This window comes from Callorhinus ursinus, unplaced genomic scaffold, assembly GCF_003265705.2.
Source record: "Callorhinus ursinus isolate GAN/ISIS: 27379988/994484 unplaced genomic scaffold, GSC_fseal_2.0 scaffold51, whole genome shotgun sequence".
In the NCBI taxonomy this organism is placed as follows: Eukaryota; Metazoa; Chordata; class Mammalia; order Carnivora; family Otariidae; genus Callorhinus; species Callorhinus ursinus.
The window spans coordinates 702,864-716,171 of NW_027397113.1; the positions used below are offsets into that span (position 1 = coordinate 702,864).

The 13,308-nt window shown below is 63.7% G+C and overlaps 1 protein-coding gene across 1 annotated transcript in view; it reads left to right on the plus strand.

The window, feature by feature from the left end:
* KCNQ1 (potassium voltage-gated channel subfamily Q member 1) overlaps positions 1 to 13,308 on the plus strand; it is a gene marked incomplete at its 5' end in the record, with an annotated part of 315,610 nt that overhangs the window by 79,709 nt on the left and 222,593 nt on the right. The window contains 6 exons of the mRNA XM_025878623.1: positions 741 to 867; positions 1,263 to 1,341; positions 1,767 to 1,863; positions 2,356 to 2,496; positions 11,434 to 11,544; positions 12,301 to 12,396. Of these exons, the coding sequence (XP_025734408.1) occupies positions 741 to 867; positions 1,263 to 1,341; positions 1,767 to 1,863; positions 2,356 to 2,496; positions 11,434 to 11,544; positions 12,301 to 12,396 (651 nt within the window). The remainder of the gene's footprint in view (positions 1 to 740; positions 868 to 1,262; positions 1,342 to 1,766; positions 1,864 to 2,355; positions 2,497 to 11,433; positions 11,545 to 12,300; positions 12,397 to 13,308) is intronic.

The window sequence follows — 13,308 nt, forward strand, 5'->3', positions numbered from 1 at the left end:
GGGTCGTCTGGCTTCCCTTTGAACTTGGTTCTTACACCGTCTGTCCTCATTTGTCTGTCCATCCACCTGACCACCCAGCATCCACCTGACCACCCTGTGTCCACTGCCCATCCATCCTCTGCAGCCTGGATGTGAGCCCTTGGTGCTCTGGCTTCCCCTCCTCGAGGTAGCCTGACTGCAGACTGACGTGGGGAACAGTCCTTGTCAGAGCCCTGGCTGTGGAAGGAGCCTCCTGAGACCCCTCCCCTCCTCCTCCTGGTGCCCACCCCCTCCCACTGCCCTGGGTGTTCTTGCATCTGGGCCCCAGCGATGACTGCCAAGTGTCCCCAGGCACTGTGTCCTTGGTGGCATGGTGGCTGTGAGGTGAAAAGAGGAACCATCCCATGAGGACGGATGTTCTCCAACACCCAAATTAGGATGTATGGGCTGAGCTCTGGGGGCTCAGACGTTCACATGACTGCTGGCTGGAGAACGTGGGCCCCAGGGCACCAGGTTTCTCAGGGCCCAGCGAGGACACGAGATGTCCTTGGGGGGACATCCTTGGTGCGGATATCCCCTTGGGCCCTGGTCTGGAAAGCAGCAGGTGTCTGCTGGCAGTGGACCTGGCCTTGGGCCACTGGCCTGTCCAGGTGGACCGTGCGGTAGGCGCCACCCACCCCGGGCAGACCAGGGCCCGGGCTAGCTGCTGCTCTTGGGCGTCTCCCATGGAGGCCCCCGGCTCACTTCCCTCTGCCCCACAGGAGATTGTCCTGGTGGTGTTCTTTGGGACGGAGTACGTGGTCCGTCTCTGGTCGGCAGGCTGCCGCAGCAAGTACGTAGGCATCTGGGGGAGGCTGCGCTTTGCCCGGAAGCCCATCTCCATCATCGGTGAGTCCTGCCTGCCCCCAGGGGAGCTTCACCCCGAGCTTTCCGGGCACGGGCTGGGCACCCTCCCCAGGAACGGGGATCCGGCAGGGTGGGTCCCCATTGTGGGCTCCAGCAGACAGGGTCCCCCGAGGCCATAGGGTGACCCCCTGAGCCCTGCAGTGCAGGAGGGAGCCTCAGACCCTGCTCGCGGGGCTGGGCTTGGCCGCACTCAGTACAGTGTCGGGGTGGGGGGTCTGCTGCCCCGGCAGCCTGGGAGTGGGGCACGGAGGTGGGCCGGGTGGGCCTGGGTGGGCCTGAGACAGAGGGCCCCGTCCGAGTGGCCCTGTCCTCCTGACTGCCAGGCTCCAGTCCTGAGCCAGCGGCCTGGCTGGTGATGTGCCACCCCCCCCCCCCAGACCTCATCGTGGTCCTGGCCTCCATGGTTGTCCTCTGCGTGGGCTCCAAAGGGCAGGTGTTTGCCACCTCGGCCATCAGGTACAATGGGCTACAAGCCGTCCCAGCTGGGGGTGCGAGAGCCCGGGGCAGTGTGCTGGGGGAGGGGCTGCAGGCTCAGACCCCACACGGGAGTTAGGCTGCCCGGGTTGGAGACCCAGCAAGAGCACTTCTGGGACTTGGGCTGGGACCTAACCTCCTGGGGATCTCGGTTTGCTCATCAATGAACTGGGGTGATCCCAGGGCCTTCCCCAGAATCTGGTCTGGGAAGCAGAGGAATTTGGAGATGTGCAGGTTTGCCTGAGCCCCCGACCCTGTGTTCAAGAAGGAGACAGCAAGGCCTGCACGGTGGCGAGCGGGCAGATTCAGAGTTGGGCTTTGAGGCACTGCACCAGGGGTGGGGGCTGGTAAGAGGTGCCTGAGTGGGGTGAGTCGGGGGCAGGAGCACAGAGGCGTCTCCCCCGCAGGGGCATCCGCTTCCTCCAGATCCTGAGGATGCTGCACGTGGATCGTCAGGGAGGTACCTGGAGGCTGCTCGGCTCCGTGGTGTTCATCCACCGCCAGGTGGGTGGTCTGGGTGGGGCGCAGGGGCCCGAGGTGGGGAGGACGGGGTGCAGTGTCTGCCAGGCAGATGATGTGGCCACGCTCCCTCGAGCTGGGGGGCAGGAAGCCAGGGGCAGAAGTGCAGGATGGAGAAAAGAGGCTCTCAGAGGCTCAGAGATCTAAAAGCCACAGATGGGGAACAGTCCGGCGAAGGCAAGGCGCGTCGCCACCATTCTTGGGGTTGAGCCGGAGACCAGCGGAGCCCGGGCAAGCTGGCCTGACCCTCCGGGCGATGGCCGGGGCCGACGCCAGCCACGGAGGCGAGGGGTGGAGGGGTCCTGAAGTCCAGTGCGGGCGTGGGAACCACACGGGAATTCACGGAGAACCGTCGTGGGACCCGGAGCGTGTGCTGTGCCGGCCCCTGGCCTGTGATGTCTGTCCGGAGTGTTGTCATGGAGGCCGGGGACGCCACGCGTGCTCGGCTGACGCGCCCTCTGCCCGCTCTGCCCCCAGGAGCTCATCACCACCTTGTACATCGGCTTCCTGGGCCTCATCTTCTCCTCATACTTCGTGTACCTGGCCGAGAAGGACGCCGTGAACGAGTCGGGCCAAGTGGAGTTTGGCAGCTACGCGGATGCCCTGTGGTGGGGGGTGGTAAGTGGGGACAGGCGCCCTGGGCAGCAGTGGGGCAGAGGGCACCGGGTTCTGGAGCCCCGTGGTGGACCCTTCACGCTCAGAGGACGCCGTCGGGAGGTCCTCGATGTCTCGGAGCTGGTGTAACCAGTGTCCGACGGGGCGACGGGGTGTGCTTGGGGGCTGGGAGCTCCTGCCCGCCCCTAGGTGGGGCCCTGTGTGGTGCCAGCTTTCCTTTGCCCTGGCCGAAGGGGGAGGGCAGGGTCAGGCATGGGGCCTGCCTGTCTGGGAGGGTCTGTCCTGGCCCCAGGAGCATCCCTGTGCCAGGGAGCACGACGTTAAATAGCAAACAACCCAGGATAGGACGGGCAGGGGTCCTCGCGAGAAAGGAAGAGCGCTCCCCTGTTCTGGCTGTGCCCCAGGCCTGCAGATGCCGTAGCCGGGCCCTGTCTGGAGACGTGTAGGCTCCCCCCAGGGGCCCTGAGGCTCCCCTGCCTGTGGCGATGGGCTCCTTGGGCACACGACAGCGGGGCCCAGCACCCTGGCTTCACTTGCAAGGCCCGGAGCATGGGCTGGTGGCCCTGGGCTCCCTGAGCTGCCCCTCTGTGGGAGAGGGGGACGTACGGTGGGGGAGGCAATTCCCGGCAGGCCAGGTGGCTTGCAGGGACGGGGGACATTCCACAGAGGACCACTCACTGCTGTGGACAGCCAGGTGCGGGCTCCGCCAGCCACACACGCCCTGAGTCCTGCCTGTGTCCTTGCCGTGTGGGCCCACGGAGCCACTGTTGAGGGCATGAAGGGTGCCCCTTACCACACCCTCCACCGTAGCTTGGCCTCGTAGGGGGAGGGTTCTGGGCATGTCAGTGCGGGGTGACTGGTAGCTTCCCCACCCGCGGGGATCAAGACACGGCCTGGGAACCGAGTGCGCAGCGTGCATCCCAGGATGGAGGGCTGCTGTGGGGAGGGACGGGGCGTGGGCCACAGGCCAGGCCTTCACACTCCCCACCGTTCCCATGGGACACAGCGCTCCCTCCTTCAGAGTGCTCTGGGGTGCAACCTGCTGGCGCCCCGGAGGGGTCTGGGGCAGAACCGGGGTCAGTGGAGCGGGTAACTGTGGCGCCCATTACAGGCTGCGTGTGGCTGGGTGGGGAGCCCCTCAGAGCTGGGTGTGGGGCGGCTGATGTCCGGGCTCGTTAGGGAGGGCCCCTGATGTTGGCGCGTCTGTGTGTTTTCTGGAAGCTTCCGCCGTGCCAGGCTGCTCGAGGAAGGGAAGGACATGCTGACCCAGCTCTGGGCTGGGGAAGGCCCCAGTTCCAGCCCTGTTCTCCCCGCCGGCCCAGGTCGGCAGGCCCTAGCAGGTTAGGGCGGGAGGGCTCAGCCCCCGGCAGGGAGCTTGCCGGTGGTGGGTGGAGGGGCCGAGTTCTGGTGATGGGCCCGTGCGGGGACAGGCTGCCCAGAACCAGGGGGAAGTGTGTGGGTGATCGCCCGAGGCCTGGCTGATAAGCGGTGCCCAGCCTTGGCGCTGCCCTCCCTGCCTCCCCGGGCTGCTCCCCTGCCCCCAGCCCGCAGCAGAGCAGCGCCCCCACTCCCACACCTGTGCAAACATCCGCCCGCCGGCCGGGAAAACGGCCCCTTTGTGCCCAGCTTGGCACCGGTGCCCCAGCCCTCGCCGTCAGCTGCAGCCCCAGCCTCGGCCACTGCGGGCCCTGGTCTGGCCATTGTTCCTGCCAGGCCCTGCGCCTCGGGGCCGCCCCGGGCCCCCCGCCCCCCGGGGCTCTGGGGCAAACGGCTCCCATTCATAGCCGCGGCTGCCCCTGCAGCTGTCCGGGCAGGAGCGGCCCCCAAGGCTTGAGTTATGGGCTGTGTTCCTGGCGCGTCTCGGACAAACAGAGCTCAAGAAACGCAAGACGGGGCCGGCCCTGATTGGGGCTTTTAAGCTAGTTTGGTGATTTGCAACTGCGCCCAGCAGTTGTTCTCTGCCCGTTCTCTGTGTCCTGGCTCCGTTTACCTCTCGTGGGAGGGGGCACTGGCCCCGAGGCTCTCTGTTGGGGACAGACGGTCCAGGGGATGCTACCCTGGGGCACCCAAGGGAAGGGGTGGTGAAGGTCACATGCCAGGCCATTTCTGGCCTCCAACACTGGATCCACCCCGGGATTTGCTTGCACCCCCCCACGCCCCTCACCCACAGGGCTGGGCTGGGGGCCGACCAGAGCCCAGAGCGCATTCTCAAAGATGTGCAGGACAGACCCTAAAATAGGGCGTCTGGGCCACCAGGAAGTGAGAAGGGCCATCCCCTGCATGGGGAAGAGCCGGGGGAGTCCTGCAGGGGAGCTGGTATGCAGACACCCTTGAGTCCATCCAGGCTGCGGGTGCCCCGGGGATGGCCCCAGGTGTGCTCAGCATCTGGGCTCAGCAGTGTCTGTTGTATGGACGAATGAGTGAGTTCACGGGCCGTGGCACTGGGGACAGTGGAGGTATCCATCTCCCGGGGAGGCCATCAGAGTCCCACAGTCTGAGGCACTTAAGACAAGAGCAACATGTTCTCTCCCAGTCTGAAGACCAGAAGTCCGAGATCAAAGCGTGGGCAGGGCCACGCTCCCTCCGGAGGCTCCAAGGGAGGGTCCTTCCTGCCTCTTCCAGCCTCCGGGGGCTTTAGGCGTCCCTGGGTTTGTGGCCACATCTCCTGTCTCTTATAAGGACACTTGTCTTTGGTTTAGAGCCTGCCCGGATCGACCAGGATGATCTCCATGCAAGAGCTCCCCGTAACGACCTCGACAAAGGCCCTGTTTCCAAATACGCTCATATTCTGAGGGTCTGGGCGGGCATGAAGTCTGGTGTGGGGGGGGCGCGGGGGGTGCTATTCAGCCCCGGACGGTGGTGTCCTGGCCAGACTTCATGAGGAGCCCCCGCCTTCCCAAGCCTCCAGTTCTAGGTCGTCTGGGCGGGGGGGGGTCCGCTCAATGGCTGAGTGTTCCCTCCTGTCCCCTCAGCCCGGGGGGGACGCCCAACACTGCTGTGAGAGCCCCCCTCTCCCCCAAGTGTGGCGCCCCATGCCTGGCTGCTGAGGTGTTTGGGGAGGATTTAAGACTTTTTTTCTTCGCCCTTGGAACAAAATGCGTTTGTTTGTGCTAAAGTTTGAGTGGAGGGAAAAGCCGTTTTTGCAGACACGGGCTCTTCTGTTTAGCGCCCGGGGGTCTCTCAAATCAGGAGGCTTCTGGGCTCTGTTTACCCCCTGCATCTAAATTTAGTCTTTAGAGTGAACATGCTGGAAGCCCGTCCCTGCATTTCAACCACCATTTAGAGTCTGATTCCTGTTCACTCTCTCAGCCGGTGGCTCCAGAAGGGTCCAGCCTCCGGGGCTAGAGTGCCTCCTGGCCGGGTGAGGTCAGCTGGGTCTGGGGGCTGAGTTAAGGGCCTGGGTGAGGACAGGACCCTCCAGACATTCACATACAAGCGTGTCGGCACTGCCAAGAACATGGGGCCGGTGTCGGGACCTCATCTGAAGCTGGGAAAACTGAGGCCCGTGAGCCCGGGAGTGGCAGGCCAGGTGCCCACCCCAGCGCTCAGACCCCATGCGTTCTGGGGCTCTGTCTGCCTGGAGCTCTCTGCAAAGCCTGCAAGGGCTGTATAGCTGAGAACCAAGGTCTGCAGGACCCCAGGCTTGTCCCTGCAGACCACTGGGTGTGGGGCAAGGACTGTGGGCTCCGGGAGCCCGGCCAGAGAGCCTTCCCCAAGGAAGGACCTTGGCAATAGGTTTTACAGGATGAGTAGGAGACCACAAGGTGAGGGTAGGAAGCAGGATGGATTTCTTCTGGGGTGTGTTTCAGCTCATGTCAGTGAGCGTAAGAACTTTCCAGCTTCAGCCCCGTGGAAAGAAACATGGTCTGCATCAGGGAACACTGTGAGACAGGGGTCCGTGTGACACTGGTCAGGAGCGTGGGGGTCTGTGTGGCTGCACAGGTTACCTGACCTCTCTGGGCCCATTTGTAAACTGGGTACAAAATGAGTACCCATGCCCACAAATTGTTGGAGAAGTTAAGTCAGCAAGGACATGGGCAGCCTGGGGCCCTGGGCGCCCAGCGAGGAGACAGCAAAGGCTGGGTGTAAATGGTGGGGGGCCCTTGCTGGCCACAGCTCTCCAGGCATTCCCCAAAGCCAGACACTTGCGCTGGACCCATAGCAGGCTAACTCACACTAAAGTGTGTATGGCTGCTGTGGTCTAATCACACCCCTGAAGCCCTTCTGGTTTTGAGAGTCTTACTAACTGCCCCTGACCAGCTCCCCACTTCCAGCACCTTCCTCACAGAGTGGCCCCTTTTGGTGCATGTGTTTTAGCCCCTCCTGAACCCAAAGGACCTCGTGTTTCTGATCCCCATCCCGAGGGCCTGGGCAAGGCCAGCCACAGAGAAGGGGCTCCTGGAAGACTCATCAGGTAGTGGAGCGGAAACAAGGACGGCGGACTACGGCGTCCACTTCCAAGGATGCCAACTCAGTGGCACCGTGGAACTGGCCCTGGGTCCAGAGAGCACATGATTGGGCCATTCCTCAGTTTCCCCATCTGTAAAATGAGGAGGCCACAGAGCACCTCCTCGGGCCGACGTGGGACTCACCAAGAGGACTGCAGGCCCAGGGAGGCAGCAGAGGTTTCTGCGGCCGTGAGGACTCTCCTTGGACCATGAGGTCCTCTTGGTGAGGCCGGCTTTCAGCAGGAAGGCCTGTTTCTCCACGTGCAGATGTGACATCGGGGCGTCGCTGCAGTCCTACTCAGCGCTGGCGCAGGTGCGGCGGGATGGCGGGCAGCCCTGATCTTGTGCCCTCAGGGCTAGAGCCCTGGCCTGTGCAGGGTGATTTGCAGGGTCCCCGGAGGACCTTCTCTGCCCTGGCAGTCAGGGAGGGCCCGTGAGCCACACGGGTGGGGCTGGAGCCCGAGTTTTCCTGAGTGCAGCCACAGACTCACGGAATGAGAGGCTCCAGTCTGGGTGTGTTCAGCGATTTCGTCCTGCCCGTGGAAAGGAAGCCGGTTTCTTTTGGAGTGTTTGCTGTCTCTCGACCCATAGTTTGTCTGCCCGGCTGGGCTGTTCCCCAACCCCCATTGCCAGCACGTGGCCCCTTTGTGGCCGTTCCCCACCAGCTAGACTGGGGCCTCCAGGGCAGACCTGTGGCGGCCAGGGCTGAGCACACCCTCAGGACAGGTGCCCGAGGACCGCTGCACCCGCCGAGACTGTCCTGCCACCTGCCCGGCCGCCCCCCTGCCCGTGCTTCTCCTCACCCTGGCTGCGTCCTTCCAGCCTCTGGGCAGGTTGGCGGCCCATGGCGGCACGGCAGCCTCTGGCTGGGGGTTTGCTCTGCAGCCTCGCCACGTCGTGATGTGGACAAGTGGGTTGTGCCCGCTCAGTCACTTACCAGTGGTGAGACCTCACACACAGTGCCTGCCCCTGCCAGCCTCAGTTTCCCCTCCTAACTCACGTTACCGTCCCAAGTTTGCCAAGTGGATGCACCACCGGTGTGAACCCCTAAGTGTCTACACTGGCACTGCCATCACACCCACACGTGGATAGACAGCCATGACACCTCCAGATGGGCCGCTCGACCCCCCAGGGCAGCCACGGTTTCTGGGCTGGCCCTCCCATCTCGCTGGAGGCTAGCCTTCCAGAGGCTGCCTCAGAAAGGAGAACAAAACACCGGTGCCAGGTCCTCAGGACGGAAAGTGTGTGTTGGGGGGATCTAGAAGTTTCTCTCTTGCCTCCTGTCCCACGAAATGTGAGCAAAGATGCAGAGGCAAGCACACGGCCCGTTGCCAACTTCCGGAGGATGAGGATGCCTCGGTCCCCCTCCCTCCCGCCTCCACGGCCCTGTCCCCGGTGTCGTGCGTCCATGGGTTTGCATGTGAGCTGGTCCACGTGGGCCGCTGCCTGGTGGCTGGCGCCCAGGGGAGCACGGTGGCTGCAGTGTGTCTCCCCGCATCTGTGGGCCCAGGACGTGCAGCCCTGCATCCTGGACTGCCCGGTCAGGGGCAAGTGGCGAGCGCAGTGGCTGGAGACGGGCCATCCTGAGCTGCCTGAGCCTGTGATCTCAGGAAGAACAGCAGCTCTGTGGGGTGGGCCTCCGAGAGCTGAAGGGCGTCGCTAACAAAGTGGGTCTGTGACTGGGTTTGAGAGGCGTGTGCCCTCCACAGGGTGGGGGATGCCAGGCCGGGCACCCCAACATCTGCAAGCCCGCAGTGGGGAGCCCTGGTGTACCAGCTACTGTGGGGCTGAGGGAACTGGGGTGCTGGTCGGTCCACTCAGGGAGATGGTCTCGGGGGCCCTGGCCTGTGCCCCGCCCCAGCCTACCCCCCACTTTCGCTTCCCCATCATCATGGGGTTTTTTGGTATTAATTTTGATCATTTAAAAGGTTGTATTAGGTATTATTTGTCTTGATGCCTGAGTTTCCTGGGACGCCCTTAAACCCTCAGACCTAGCACGTGTGCGCACATGTGTACACAGTGTGTATGTGCACATGTGTACATGGTGTGCGCGCGCACGTGTGTGCACGTGTGTGTGTGAGCCCCCCATGGTGGCCTCTGCATCTCCCCGCCCAGCGGCCACTCTCAGACTTACTGGTCTCAGGTCCACTCTTAACAATCGCTGCAGACCCCAGAGAGCCTCTGTTCACGTGGGTCGTACCTATCCATGCCCAGCGCGTAGGAAAGCACCACTGAGCAATTTAAAAAATGTTTTCATGTTAACTTATTAAAATGGTAATAGACCCATTCTACGTTCATATAAATAACTTTAGAAAAATTTTATTTTCTGGAAGAGGGCAGGATGTAGTTCTGTTGCCCTCACCCCGTTGTAAACCCCACAGCCCCAGACCCGCCTTTTCTCCGTGCGCCCGGTTCTCTGCAGAGGCAGCTGCGGCCCAGGCCTCACACGTTGGGTGCAGGCCGTCCAGAGAGGACACCCTGCAGACGAGAGGGCTCCAGGCTTCCCCGGGGCCCCCTTATCTGCCAGCTGGCTGTCAGGCTTGCCCTTGTCCCCGGGGTGGTCTGGCTGCTCCCTGCTGGCACCTGTGCCGTGGTCTGGGTGTGCACGGCGTGTGTGCGTGCATGTGCACGTGTGTGCACGGCGCGCGGGTGTGGTGTGTGTGCACGGCGTGTGTGTGCGCGTGCATGTGCGTGTGTGTGCGTGGTGTGTGCGTGCACGTGTGTGCATGGTGTGTGTACGCATGTGTGCACAGCATGTGCGTGCACATGTGCACTGTGTGCATGGTGTGTGTGTGCACGGCGTGTGTGTGCATGTGTGCGTGGTGTGTGCACAGTGTGTGTGGCATGTGTGTATGGTGTGTGTGCGTGCACATGTGCACGGGAAATGGGCCCGAGGGACTCTGGAGTGTATTGGGCTCGACGAGGGCACCGGCCCCTCCTCACGCGCCCTTGTTGTGAGACGCACACACGTGTGCCATGCCGCAGCTGGAGTGCATTGGGCTACTGCGTGTGTCCATGTGCATGTGCAGTGTCCCAGCTGCGTGGGAGGCACATTTGTGGTATGCACCCCCCTCCACGGGCTCAGGTGTCCCATTTACAGGACTGGTCCATAGGCAGCTCGGCGTGCTCCATGTGCGTGTGTTGGGGGGGTGTTTCCCAGGGACAGTGACGTTGTGGAAGTCCCGGGACCCCAAGCAGGACACGTGGTCAGGCTGCCGTGGTTAGGCTGCCGTGGGCCCAGCAGTGGCTGGCCCTGTCTGTCCCCGGTGCTAGAAGCTGAGCGCTTGCCTGGACTCACCTGTGTGCTGACGGGCTCATTGGTACGCCTGTCTCCTCCCCTACGGTTCCCGCAGCTCCATGTGATCACATGTGTGTCCCTGCCTGGCTGTGGCCTCTGGGTTTCTCCCTCCCTCTGTGCTCTGTGGCTGCTGGGGTGCACCCACCAGGGTCCCAGGTCGGACTGGCAGTCGCTGCCGCAGACCTCAACGCATCCTGTCTGGGCCTTGCCTTCTGTTGGAGTCTGTTCTGTAGGCCCCCCAGGTCCTGGCTCTGCATCCCCCATTCCCCACACTGGCTCCTCGGGGCAGGGGATCGAGGGAGGGCTCCGTGCAGACCTTCCCGGGCCTGCCAGAGGCCGTTCTCACCTGGCCTGGACTGGAGGCTCTGGAGGAGAGAAGCCAGGCTGCTTAGAACAGGACCCGTGTGACCACAGGGCAGGCAGGTGCTGGCCAGGCTGACCTCCAAAGGCAGGCAGCCACGTGCACTCTCTGGGCCACTGTGCCTGATGCCCTGGTGTGCAGGTATGAGCATGTGCCCACAAGATGTGTGAGTCTGGCCAGGCTCAGAGCCCATGCCTGCAAAGGCCATGGGCAGCCCCAGGGCCCAGAGCCAGGCAGGTGTGGGCTGAGGGAGTCGGGGCCGAGTGACCGGCTCAGCCAGGCTGGGCCTTCGAATCCTGCAGGATGTCACATTCAGGCTCGGGCTGGAGGCCCCAGGCAGCAAACCTCAGATGCAAGCAGGACCGGGGCCTGGGGCGGGGCAGTCCCCGCGCCCGTGGTCCCACCACAAGCTCCAATGGTCGGCTCCTCCACCGAGAAGGCGGCTTGGGCTGCGTCTGGTTCTCTCGGAAGAAGGGTGACTGAGACATCTGGTGCCCGGGGTGGCGTCAGGAAGTGGCACGTCATCCCTGTCCTTTTGGTCGAGGACCAGCCTCGGTGGGAGCTTCCAGCCTCCTGGGGACCGCCGTGTGGCGGTGGCGGTGGCCCGGGTGGCGGGGCTGCTACGGGGCGGGGCAGGTGGTGGAGCTAGGAGCGCCGCCTTGGCGCCCAGCCCCTGTGCGCAGCCAGGGCATTGCTCCTTGTATAGCATTGGCTTCGGGACACCACGACCGTCCGCCGGGCGGGAGCTCCGTGTCGGCAGAGCGGCGGGTTCGGGCTGGACAGCCGTCCGCCCCAAGCTTCCGGGCCTGAGCCCTGCCCCTGTCCCCTCACAGGTCACGGTCACCACCATCGGCTACGGAGACAAGGTGCCCCAGACATGGGTCGGGAAGACCATCGCCTCCTGCTTCTCTGTGTTCGCCATCTCCTTCTTCGCGCTCCCAGCGGTAGGCGCGCCGGGCCGGGGGCGTGCGCGCACTCCCCGGCAGGGGTCCCCCGAGCAGGGCGCCGGCTCACAGAGGTGCCCCGCCCTCCCTGCCCCCAGAGCACCCTTTGCGGCAGGTGTGGGCGGCGGCCAGTGGGGTTCTTGGGTAACAAGACAGCGGGGTGCAGGCCGGGGGATTCACCCCGAGGGGTCGCAGGGAGGCCCCACCGCAGCTGCCCTGTGATGCCAGAGGCAGAGTCCACGCACCTGCTGAGACCTGGGCCAGGCCTTGACCCGTGCCCTCCCCGGAAATCATGGACCACGAGGGTTACACCTTTTAGTTTCCCATGTGTGCACATGGGTACGTGTGTCCGTGTGTCCGTGTAGGCTGTGGGCATATGTGACACGTCACTCACTACAGATACGTGTATGGATTCCGTGTGTGTCACACACACGTGTTGTGTGTCGTGTATGCGTCATGTAAGTGTAGGCAGGGTGCACACGTGTGTGTGTGTCTGCGTGTGTGTACGATTGATCCCCTCTGCGGACAGGGAGCTCCCTCCCTGAGAAGCTGGTCACATCCATCCCATTGGCAATCCTGGAGAGGCAGCCACAGACCCTCTTGCGCGGGGCTACCTTCTGTCTGAGCCGGTGACCCGGCGCCCACCCTGTCCCCCTGGCACCTGTCCTGTCTCCCAGGCGCCCGCCGTGTCCCCCAGGCTAGGCCAGGCAGTGGCTGCCCGCATGGACACAAGCCCTGGTTTCTGCTCCTTCCCAGGGGATTCTCGGCTCCGGCTTTGCCCTGAAGGTCCAGCAGAAGCAGAGACAGAAGCACTTCAACAGGCAGATCCCGGCGGCAGCCTCGCTCATTCAGGTGATGGCGCCCGCCATTGTCACGTCCAGCCTCACATCTGTGGGTAAACACCAGTTGGTGTCCGTTCAGAGATTCCAGAACTGCTCTTGGCCATGATGTTCCATGCGGGTCCCTCTGGAGCGGAGGTGCAGACCTGCACCCACTGCCGTGCCTTCTCCTGGGAAACGTGGGCCGTGCTGACAGGGTTGACATGGGAGCAGGGCGCCCAGCTCCCTCCCTGGCGGGTCCTGCAGAAGGTCATGTCCTGCGAGGCAGGCCAGGGGACAAGGTTGTGCCCTACCCAGACCTGGGGGAGGTCTTTCCGTGGGCCTCTCCCCTCCCAGCCACAGCGACCGGCCTTGGCGTCTTCCTCCTCGTTCTCCTTCCGTGGCCACTCCCCTACTCTGCACTGGAGCAGGTCTGGGAAGGAAAAGGGAAGGGTCCCGGTGTGGCCATCCCCCAGGGGGGCTGGGGCCCTGCTTGTGCAGTATGGGCACCTTCTGGGTATCCCTGGCACCCCACAGGCTTGGACTCCCCAGTGACAGCAAGTGGGACTGGCGAGCCAATAGCATGGCCACACCCTGGATTCTGGGGCCCCTCAGTGCCTGATGGGGACCCCAGGGCTGCTGGGGGCCGGAGGAGGCAGAGCCTAAGAACAGTGGGGGAAATCAGGGGGCCCCGAGCCCCTGGACACTCAGCTGTGCTCTGTGACCCAGGGCTCTGGGAACACACCAGAGGATGGCTGGTCCTTTTAATGTAAACACAGACTCAGGCAGAAAACCATATTTGAAAACCAGGTCCCAGAGGGCCAGGGGGCGGAGGAGTGGATATGAGCAGGCCCAGGGCACAGGCGTGGTCCATGTCCAGCCGTGGATGTGGGACTCTCTGCCCAGTGGGGCAGCTGTACCCAGAGCTGGATGACCCCCGGGGACG